Source organism: Sabethes cyaneus, chromosome 2 (genome assembly GCF_943734655.1).
Source record: "Sabethes cyaneus chromosome 2, idSabCyanKW18_F2, whole genome shotgun sequence".
NCBI classification, from domain to species: domain Eukaryota; kingdom Metazoa; phylum Arthropoda; class Insecta; order Diptera; family Culicidae; genus Sabethes; species Sabethes cyaneus.
Window position 1 is genome coordinate 178,526,619 of NC_071354.1, and position 12,033 is coordinate 178,538,651.

Below are 12,033 nucleotides of genomic sequence, written 5' to 3' on the forward strand. Positions count from 1 at the left end.
ATATTACAAAATAAACGCCGAAGTTTACGAAAAAGTTCTCCATTTTGCGAGCAATCTACAGCTGTGGACTGAAAAGTGATTCTTTTTTAACCTCGAAACCCACTTTATCGAAAGCAGTGACTTTAGATGTGTACATATATTCGGGATCTCTGGTCACCGCCGACAATATTAAGAGTCGGGAAATTACACGACGTATTCAAGCTGGAAGTTGAGCCTAGCTTTCCCTCCGCAAGACGCTTCGGACAAAGAGCATACACCACCGCACAAAACTGACGATGTACAAAACGCTTTTTAAACCGGAAGTCCTCTATGGACTTGAAATTGTAACTTGGACACACGTGCACTTGCCGTATTTGAACGAAAGGTGTTGCGGACCATTTTTGGCAGAATACAAGCCGTGAGAGGGATAGATGTATGAACCACGAGTTGCAGGCACTACTTGGAGAGGTCCTCATCGTACACCTGGCGAAGGTTGGGAGACTACGGTGGTCCGGCCACTTCGCAAGGATATCCTGCGACTGTGTTATGAAATCCGTTCTCGCGCCCCATCGGCTCTAAGCATAGAGGAGTCCAACGTGCTAGATGGCTCGAGCAGGTGTAAGCCGACTTGCATATGTCGAGACGCTCAGCCAATTGCCGACGAGTAGTCCATGGCCGAGTAGAGTGGAGAGGAATTCTTGATACAGCTGCTAAAGTACTTGAAAATTTAGGTGGTTATGTGCTTGAAACCGCAAACCGAAAACTGAACTGATCGTTCTTTTCGCACTCGACACTCGACAGTGATTAAGTCGAGTCGAGTTGTTCGACATGATTTACGTAATAAGTCCAATATGTCATCAATAACCGACAATTCTAACAGCATTTTAACGGGTGGCAACTGGCAACTAAACTTTTGCATGTTTTTTGAGGTCCCTATGCTCAACAACAAACCAGCTCAGAGAAAAATCAGAGTATGTATGTATTAACCTTCTCTTTCCTCTTTTTGCCAGTATTTTTCTTTTGTTTATACTTGCCAAGTTTGGCTCCAAATGACGCCAAAACAAAAAGCATTGCGCGACCGCGTTGTACACTTCTACGAATTGCCCAAAGATCTCGGCAAAAAGTGTACGGTACAGCATTTTAAAAGCAAAAATGTTGTAGCTTCGACTATTTACCATATCCCAAGATCCCCAACAATTACTCACAAGCAAGGTATAGTGGAAGACCAGCCAAAATTATGAACGCAGAAGAACTTCGTTCTCTTTCGTGCCTTCATCAACAAGGATTCCGTGAGCCAACGGGATGCCGCAAAAAAGTTCAACTGTTCCTAACAGTACATCTGCAAAACATTGATAAAAGTTAGAATAAAGTGCCGAAAGAAGACAAGAGCCCCGGAATACACTGAGGGACAGATATCGACTCTGAAATCCCAATGCCGCTGGTTGATAAAACAAACATTCCGGAAAATAATTTGTTGTAGACGACAAATTTTGAGCTTCTTAGTGTACAAAAATAACTGGAGAACCACAAATTAATTGCAAACTTTTGCTTGGTAGAATCAAGAGATGCATTCGCAAAGTTGACATGACGGCCGTACAGCACTCCTGTTGCGACTTAAACCGAAGCTTCGCCGAATAGCCGTTTACGGACATTTTTTATTAAAATTTTTTAACAAATTTTTTGGACAACATATCTTTAATTCTTCAAGTATCTTTTTTTAACAGCTTGAGAAATAAATTCCAAAATTTTAATTGCCACCCGGTATTGTACGGATGACGAAGTCGCAGAAAGAGGCGGAACGGAAATTAACCTAGGAGCACCCATGGTAGATAGTAATGTCCTAGCACCTGATCTCCAAGAAGTCAAACGAGAAATCGGGCTGCTGAAGACCAATACAGCCGCTGGCAAGGACCGCCTACCGGCAGAGCTTTATAAACATGGCGGAGAAACGCTAACAAAGGCTCTAAACTGGGTTATTTCGAGGATTTGGGAGGAGGAAAAGCTACCGGAGGAATGGATGGAAGGAGTGGTTTGTCCCATCTACAAAAAGGGTAATCGGCTAGACTGCTGCAACTATCGCAGTATTACGCTGGTAAACGTCACCTACAAGGTACTCTCCCAGATCCTGTTTCGCCGGTTGTCTCCGATAGCACAAGGTTTCGTAGGGAATTATCAGGCGGGTTTCATGGGGGCTCGCGCAACTGCGGACCAAATTTTTACTATCCGACCGATCTTGCAGAAATGTCGGAAGTACAATGTGCCCACGCATCACATCTTTATTGATTTCAAAGCAGCATACGATACAGTCGATCGAGACAAGCTACGGCAGATAATGTACGAACATGGTTTTCCGGACAAACTGACGTGACTGATCAGAGCTACATTGGATCGAGTGACGTGTATCGTACGCATCTCTGGGACACTCTCAAGTCCCTTCGAGACGCGGCGAGGGTTGAGACGAGCTGACGGTTTATCCTGCATGCTGTTCAACATCGCACTCGAGGGGGTGATCTGACGAGGGGGCCTCGAAAGGAGAGGCACAATTTTTACCAAGGGTAGCCAACTTCTAGGCTTTGCAGATGACTTCGGTATCATAGCCAGCAACTTTGCGACGGCGGAGGCAATCTACGCCAGACTTAAAGCGGAGTCTAAGAGAATTAGGATAAAAATAAATGCGCCGAAGACCAAATTCATGTATAAGGAAGAGGGTCAAAGGAAACAAATGCACGTCTTCCACGGACGGTTACCGTTGACGGCGACGAACTAGAAGTGGTAGAGGAGTTCGTGTATTTGGGATCGCTGGTGACCGCGGACAACAACACTAGTAAGGAGATCCAGCGGCGCATCCAAGCGGGACATCGGGCCTACTTTGCCCTTCGTAAAATGCTACGATCAGGAAGCATACGTCGCCGCACGAAGCTAACAATCTACAAAACCCTTATTAGACCGGTAGTTCTTAATGGACTTGAAGCCGGGACGCTGCCCACGGAGGACATGCGCGCCCTTGCCGTGTTCGAGCGAAAAGTGCTGCGGACGATATTTGGCGGAGTACAAACTGAAAGCGGAGAGTGGTGGAGGCGTATGAATCACGAGCTACAGGCACTACTTGGGGAGACTCCTATCATACATCTAAGGATACCGGACGACAGTGCGACGAAAATAGTTCTCTTCAACAAACCCACCGGCACCAGGAACAGGGGGTCCAACGTGCACGATGGCTTCACCAGGTCGAAAGCGATTTGCGACTTCTAAGACGACCAAACCAAATTTGTAAATACGTTTATAAACCGAACAATGATCGCTTTCAATTACTTCAAAAATGTGGGTCAAATTTAAAGTTATTATGCTGAAAATTTCAAATAGGTTTAAAATTGATGTAGCACTCCGTATAAACACATTTTTCGTAACTATTTTATTGGTGTTAGTAGACGTTAATGTGAACGATTACACATTTTCAAATATCAATAAAGTTTGGGTAAAATCAGCAATATCTCTGGGCACAGGTCGTGCGCTAAATGAATACAGTTTACTTTGGGTTTTTGAGAAATTTAGGAATACCCTCTACCACTTCTGCAGTAGTATTTGAACTTCCACTTAACATGCAACGTATCGTTTTCTAGACCAAACAATAGACCAACATAAGTATTTCAGCAAAAAATAAAACAAAAGCAGTCCAATATAAACAACCTATACAAAAACCAAGGACATTTTTAAAAGGAATTAGAAAAATAAACCATAATTGCTTTCAAATAATTCTTTTATATTTCAAAAATAAAATTTTTCACCATTCATCATTATTTTCTTACTTGCCGATGTAACGTTTTTTTTTTTAAACTTTCTTCTCATTTGTTGGCAGATCTTTTAATTTTTTTTTTACAGTTCATATTTTCACTGCTGTGTCGTCACAGAGCCATACCAATGTCTTCGTTGAAACCCAACCGTGGTAAACCCTTTTTTACGGCATACTAGTAAGCACCTCTTAGATTTTCAATTTCTACGACACCCTAAACCGGGATTAATGACAATACGCTCGTATCAGGGTCATATTGTGAGTCATTTATCTAGTGTGGCGGAAAATTTAAAATCTTCTTCTTGTTTTGCTTTGATATCACTCTGGCCTTGTGGGTATGTGTTTTATACTAAATAAACCTCAGAAAACGGTTACTGGTCCGTAACATTTGTTAGAAGCGAAAAAAAACTCCTAGCTAAACCGAAATCACACACTCGCACCTACAACATAATAATGTATCTAGAACGCATTTATGCACAATCGTACCAAACGCACCCTTTCACATCCGTTAGCTTCCGTAGGCCTTGGCGGAACCTGCCGCGCCGGATCTGGGGAGCCATGTTTCCATCATAATGCTTCCTGCATTTTTGAAGATAACAACGACAACAAAAATGCAATCTAGGGGGAAGAAGGCGGTGGGACGCATTTCTTGCGTCTGCCTCCTACCCCGATAATGTGGTGTCTGAGAGATGTGCTAATTGGAAAATTGTCTAATACATCTACTTATGCTTGGCGCAACTAATAAAGGATAATAAAATAATATAAATTAAGCTTGGCATATGACTCCCTTTTTATCGCTTTAAGATTTTGAATATATGTACTTTGATCTGTCTATTTTACGGTTTCGGTTTGTGACCAGTTTTTAGAGAGACTTTTAAACGGCTCGGCTTGAAATATACTTTACTTTATAGGTTCTGTTTTGGAAGGTTTCGTGATTGGTGAACAGTTATCGCTAAACATAAAAAAATCTAAATGATGCCGTTTTCTACTAAAAAAGGAGGGTTCAATTGGTTGATACTAGTAAATTAAATAAAAAAAACTAATATTTGTATGGAAAATAAATTAACTTGCAGTATGTACACCTTAAAACGCAGGAAAAGCACAGGCCAGTGTGACTCGGAATTCTGTTCCATCTGCGTCCCCCTGCGAGGACTCGTTTCGCAATGCTCGCTGAGTTTTCTGTTCATATTACTTTTCTGATGTCTTGAGTACTATCTTCGGTAGCAGCAAGAGGGCAGAAGCGTTAGTTCGGGAAGCAATTTCAGTATCAATAAATAGCCGGATGAGCCATCCGGGACGTGATGGAGCAGTAAGAATAGTGACGCGTAGAAGATGACTGCGAATGACAACGACGGAAATGATTGATGGTTGTTGTTGGTGTTAGGAAAGCCACTGCGGCGGCGGCAGCTAGCGAACCAAGCGACGCTAGCGTTAGTAACAGCAGCAGCAGCAGTAGCAACAGGATTAGCCGAGTAACTGAGAATGACGAATCCGTGGTCGCACCAAATCACGTCATGTTCACGCCGAGCGCTCGGCTCGAGTACTCGTACACGACATAGCTAATGGAGACGGCCGGTAGCACCTTGATGAAGTTTGGCGTGATGCCTCGATACAGACCGAGCGGACCCTCGGTTTGCAGTATACGCTTGAACACGTTCGTCATGTTCGGCTGCATTTGAGCCGTGATTCCATCCGCTGGGTTCTGCGGACCTATGGTGACCGCTGAAAGAACAAAGGGAAAAAGGAAATGTTTACATGATGAACTGAGTTTTTTGTGCAAGAGTTGATACCAACCTTGTGCTTGCAGTCGTGTTCGCACCAACGCCAGCGGGTACGAGCAGACCTGGCCAAGCGTACTGGATGCGCTACCGCATGCCAGCAGTAGCCAGAAGCTTGGCTGTTCCGTCTCGTGGTGACTCAGATACTTCTTCTTCAGTGTTTCGTACACAGCCAGATCGATGCCGGCGTACGGTATGATACCGAGCATGTTTGGAATGTAGCCACGGTAGAACGAGCGCAGACCCTCGCGACGGTAGATTTTGTTGGCTGCGTCCATTATACTACTGTATTGTCCGGTTTTTCTTAACGCTAGTCGGGTTTTTAATACTTCTAGTGGATAGATTGCGGTCTGGGAGACGCCACCGGCGCAGGCTCCCGCCACAAAGCGCTCATAGATAGTCATCTGGCGCTTGTCGTTGCCACGGATGAACCGTTTCACCTGTTCGTAGGCGGCAAACTTGATCGCAGACTCGGGGGCAATTTTAAGCACATTAATGAAGTTGCCTCGCCAGAGGCTCCGCACGCCACCTTCCTTCAGCATGTACTGTAAACAGTCTGAGATTCGCTGCTTGCTGGATTGAACCTAAAATAGAATAATTAGTTAGATTCCTCTTTCGAGTGTTTGGCAAGTCTGTGACTGTGTTACCTGCAGGAACACTTTAAGCCGATCGAGCGGGGCAGTGCATGTGCGCGACACAGCTCCAGCGATTCCTCCGGCGGCCAAGTGTCGCCACCACATGCCCGTTTGCATCTCGTTCTGTGTGAAGTCATCAGGTACGTTCAGATCTTCGCCGATGTCCAAATACTGAAAGTAGCGATAATACCGAAGAAACGAATCACAGTTAGTTTGGCTGCTAACGATACGCGGGTGTCTACGCTTGGCGTCCCAAGTCATAATACTGCTGTCTGTGCTAGCTATAGTACAACAAGGACGATGGAGGGATGGTGTTATTGGGAAAATGTAAACAAACAACAATGGATCGTTGAACTACGAAAGAAGGAAGCATTTTCCAGCGCTTCTGAATGAGCATGAGCCTACTTTGATGGAAGGGTGCATCAATCGGAAAGGTGACCTAGACAAGGGATGACGCTTGGAATTTTTTTGACGACGACCGAACGAGAATGGGATGACGTAAAAGGCACTACGAATTTCACTACTTCCACAGCTTGTTGATACAAAAACTCAGCAGTTGAGCCAATTCGAACCGGCTCAAAGTTTGCGCGTTGATAATAAATTACCATTCTACTCACAGATAGGCGTTCACGCGCTGTCTTGCTTGTGCGGTGTTTGTTTATTTATGACAACGGTAAACATCAAACGATCATTCTGTCAGTATTGGACGCGTCTAACGGGTGTAACGTCATAGTGACGTTTACGCAGCGTGATCCACCCGTTCGTCGTTTGAGAGAGAGTTGTGGAGGATCACATGCCTCGTCCGCGTGGCTGGTTTAACAGTGGTTAAAGTTCAATTTATACATGCCTTTGATTTATATGAGTACATTTCAATTGCAGGCGGACACACACAGTGAGATAAGTATTAAGTGATTACGCATGAAAGAGGTTTGGTTTCATTTTGATGACCGCCTTGAACTAAATTTCGTCCGCTAATGAGTTCTCAATTTCATAAAGCTGACGGAAGTCTACAGCGTCCACAAGCTAGCGGCTAAGGTCGTTCATTCTGTAGCAGGATCTTTCACTACATCAAACATTGAAATCTCTACGTAGTTGTACAACGTGATACGGCACATTTGACGTTTATAGAGCAACAACAAAGACTAATTAAACTGATAGTAGACTTTGGCGTGAATTAGCAGATTTCGGAGTGATCGGTCAGCTACCGATCAGACATAAACATCATGCTATCGATGATTAAAGGGTTGCAAACAGAACACAGTTACTGTGCTTTTGTGTTGTTTCCCGTTTGTCGAGAGAGGTAAATATTTACTTTCCGATAGTTTGACGCTCGCCTATAGAAAGACAAACAGGACACTCATTGGGGTGCGTCATCCATTAACATAAAGTGACGTGTTGTAGTTTGTCCGACTGCATGCTTAATCTGCGTGTTGTTAAATTTCCAGAAGTCACAGTTTTAATGAAAACTGAATCGAACCAGCCGAAATACGTTTTCAATCGTTGGTTGATTTTAACGTATGAGACACTAATCAAACGCTCAAGCCATGATGTTGATTCGTTTAATGAAAAGCAAAACCAAAAAATTGATGATAATTCCTTTCTGGTTAGCACCAGGCTGTTAGGCTTCTACCCATGAAAGGTTTCATCCCAGACCTGGTCAATGTGCTAAAAGACTTCTAAGCTAACTGCGTCGCCAATATCTGAATGGAATAGTTTGCACGGCTGTTATTCCCCAGCAATGGATCCAGTTTAAACCGAACAAATATTATATAAAAACCGACCTCACTGTGACCCCAAACCAACCCAAACCAATGTCCAGCAAATTTACACTCTTATCAGAACCGACTGGCTGAAATTTGGTTGGCAGCCGCGGCGGTTACCATGCCAGGCGGTGGCTTCATGCTTCCTATCAAAGAAAGTCCGGTTCTCAAGTCACAGGGCGATAAGACCCACGTGCTGTGTTTACGCCCCTCTTTGTTAGCGTGTTGTTTGTTGCTGCTGTTCACTCGGTTATCGAGTGAGTGTGTTACTGGGTGTGTGGCACAGTTCCTGTCGGATTTTATTTGGAAAGGTGTGTCGTCTATCAGCACCAGCACCACACGAGGGTTGTGACCTACGTCCCGACCTCGGAGTTAAGGGAGATGATAATGGTGCTACAAAGGTGTTGTTGCATTTAACTTCATGTAAAACGAACCATACGGGAACTGAAACGGTTTTGCGAGACAACAATTCCAAGCAGAATCGATCAAATTGCAAATAAAAACAACGATGGTATAAGCCAATATCGACATGCTACACTTAGGAATGCGATTAAACTGGAATTGACAACTTGAGCGTCTGAGAATGATTTGTTTGCGATTACATGCTGAATGATAAGATACCTGTTGTGGCTAGGCTTCACAAATAGGACTCAAAACAGGTCTAAACTTGTTCAAAAAATACTAATTTTACTGAATTAATAAGAATAATACTGAATTAATAAGAGTATGTTGATTATTAGAAAATAGGCCCCTTTTCAGATTATTTGAGGATTTTAAAGCGACGTATGATTAAGTTAAACAAAATTAGCTTTGCCAGAAAACGTTTCGAGATCAACCGTTGGGCTTGATGGAAGATGTTTTAGCCTTTTAAGAGAGAAGTTGCGAGATTGGGGCTCATCATCAACTCTGCTGTTGTTGGAAATTTGCGAATCTCAGCAATTTTAAATTCAAATAATACTGTTTTACGTAGAACTTCTGGTAGAACAGAAATTTCCGTGTGAAAATGTTAGTAAATTTTCTCAGCAATTCAAAAAATAAATGCTATCCGTAAAAAGTTCTTCACTCAATTTTCCACGGCTGACCAAAACTCCAAGGAAAAGTCGCCAAACCTGTGTTTTATTTTCTTGTTTGCAACTAACGATTAACGACAAGACCGGTCTTTGGTTTATCAGACCTTTCCCTTAAAAAACTTCGTTTTTTGAATATATACTAACAGCATATCTACACAACCGATCAAAGTAAGTTGATCGTTACGCGTTTTCCCAGTATGGTTTACTTGCAGGACATCATATTGGTCCAGGTTCAGGAGAAACCAATAATCTGTGACCTGTTGGGACGGGGAAAATCCGTCACTTTTTTCCCAAATGGAATTTCCAATATGCTGGTACACACTTAATCAGGAGTTGTGTCTAACCGTTGTCCATGTCTGTACCTGAAGAGCAAAGCGATCACACAGAACACGTATGGGAAAATTTGACCTTGAACTTTTTCATTAATTTTCGAAATCTAACACGCGGTTGTTACATTTCTGATGAATCGGTTGGTATGCAACCTAAACCGTATCGTTTAGAATTGGTGAAAATCTCACATTTTCATGGGACGCTGGGTTAAATCTAAACTTTAGAAACCGACACCACTGTTTACAGTGTACAGTTCTGCAAGCTGCAGTTCAGATAGACTGCAAGCTAGCCGGTTATATAAAATTCCTATTTAAACAACCTAAAGCGTATCATCAACAAATCATTCTTTAGGAGGCTCGGAGGAGCGAAACTTTTTGACACTAACTCTATTGCAAAAGGAACGCTACCAGTCATTTCTAATTAACCAAAGTATCTAGTAAAATGAATCACGCACTGTAAATAGAATATCGGCACACTCTGCTAATTATCTCTATAACAACACCCTTCGATTCTCTTTAATTACATATCACAGCACCAAAACTAGGTTATGTAACGAGCAGCGAGTGCAGCCAGAAAATGCTAATTTCCCCCATCGAAACACGCGCATTCCATCAAACAACAAAATTCTACTGTCAAACCTTGAGCACGACTTCTACGTAGAAATCGCTGTCCAGAGTATCCATGCTGATGCCTTTGATGCCGTTCAGGAATTTCGCTGCACTATTCAGTTCCGGCAATCGATACAACTTGCCCGTCCGCCCGCTCGCTGCAATTGCCACCTCTCTTTAGTTTTTTGCTATTTTGTTTTCGAACCGGTAACGAAATATACACACAATCGAAGTTTCTGTATCACTTGGCTTGTACCAAACCAACACCAACGTCGACGGTTACGAGTGCAAACTGTTATGCCACCACTTTGGGCACAGGGCCAAAACCTAGAGCTTGCAGCACCTGGTAACACGACATGCTACTATCCTGCAGTTGTTGGCAGTCGATGGAACGTTTTGAAAAAAGTGAACCTTTCCGATGCAGCCGCACCAATCAACTGTACCGATGCGCCGGATCGCATGCGGAGACACCACCAACGACTGGTCTGGTCGGTCTGCTGCTTCACTACAGCGTTTATCCTTGTTTGTGTTGAGCAGAGGTAAACCTTAGAAACATAGAAATATGTTGTTTTATGCTTCTCTAGTTCTCTGGGGCAGGTAGCTGAAGTGACTAGTGACCTTTTCGGCTTCGTTTTCTGAATGAACTCGTCGCCGTTGCCATGGTATGTATCCGTGCAGGATTGCCTGAATTAACCTTTCACTTCTGGTCAGTTTGCCTGCTCTTCGGAACATAACCACCGACACGCAGGCAGCACAGTTTAGCCTTATTTAGCTAACTTTGGCTAGATATGAGTAAATTTTCTAACTTACACACGACCAGTCTTTTCTGAGTGTATACTAAAACACACTAAAGAGCTCAAGTTTCTAAAAATAGTCAACAGGATTGACATTTGAATTCTTGTCGTGGTCGCAGTTACTACACAATGCGGGAACAAAAATAGTAAGAACTACAGAAAATGATTACCAAATCGAACTAGGGTAGTCTTACTAAATTGTCAATTGAAACGTAGTTTAGAAACTTCATGTTGACCCCAATTAAGGCCAATTATACAAAGTGAAAACAAAAAAAAAACAACTCAACAAACAATTTATTTGAAAATTAGTTTGTTCAGCGCTTAACAAGCCATTATACAACGATTATGTTTCCTGGAATAAGCACGCAACGGTAATTTAGTTTCTCATTAAAGTGAACTCGGTTGGAAGTGATGCTTGCCATTCAACTAAATCGTCGGAAATATAATTGTGTCTGCTTGTATAAACATCGGAAGTGCGCCAACTGTCCGCCATTATTCAGGACGGGGTGTGCTTCCGTGCGGCCTTGAGCACCCACCCGAGCGCCCCCACACTTGCGAGCTCGCACAGAGACATACCATATCATATCCTGCCTGCAGGGCTTCCTCAAACTACCAGCAGATCCCAACACCGCGTCATACTTAAAGCGGCACTGTACGTACTGGTGGAATGATAAAGATGTTAGTAAACAAACTGTGCGGCGCTTCCGATAAAGCGTTTCGAGGTTAGTTTATCGGATTTTCAGTCTTCTACTGATAAATGAATTCGCTAATTCTTCTAGAGATACGTGCCTTTCCCGGTGGTTTAAGAGATTTAACTAACTTATCTTGTGTTCAATCCCATCTTTGTCCGGGCTGTCAACCAGACAATCCAATAATACCGGATGTGGTGGTTTACGGTGTGGTACAATTGCACCGACAACAGAGATAGGATGCACCAAGTGCACATCGAAGCTCTAATTGTCCATAGGAAATAATAATACAGCATCGTGAAGGTTCGATGTGAATCCTGCTGGCAGGACATCCAACCAAGAACCAAAGCAGAAACCCATAAAGTGAAAATTAAAATTGAAATACACTATTATTGTAGTAACACTGACAACGGCAGCCTGACAGGGATTAAACGAATGGAAAATCCCGTCCTGTCCATCCTTGGAACAGATTGAATGCAGCCACAGAAAAATGCGGCAATGTTTCAGGGTTGTATTTTAATGCGGTGTTTTCCTTTCCGTTTTGTTTTTACCCGGTAAAATCTTAATTTTATTGAAGTTGTGAACTTCGTTCTTTGACCT

At 43.0% G+C, this 12,033-nt stretch overlaps 1 protein-coding gene across 2 annotated transcripts in view; it reads right to left on the minus strand.

Moving 5' to 3' along the window:
* Positions 1 to 3,724: 3,724 nt before the first annotated feature.
* The window catches only part of LOC128734720 (calcium-binding mitochondrial carrier protein SCaMC-2), a 59,784-nt gene continuing 51,475 nt past the window's right edge, over positions 3,725 to 12,033 (minus strand). For both annotated transcript variants that reach the window (XM_053829043.1, XM_053829042.1), the window contains exons 4-6: positions 6,195 to 6,353; positions 5,564 to 6,131; positions 3,725 to 5,491 (exon numbers count right to left, since the gene is read on the minus strand). In XM_053829043.1, coding sequence (XP_053685018.1) covers positions 5,277 to 5,491; positions 5,564 to 6,131; positions 6,195 to 6,353 — 942 coding nt within the window. In that variant the 3' untranslated portion in view covers positions 3,725 to 5,276. The remainder of the gene's footprint in view (positions 5,492 to 5,563; positions 6,132 to 6,194; positions 6,354 to 12,033) is intronic.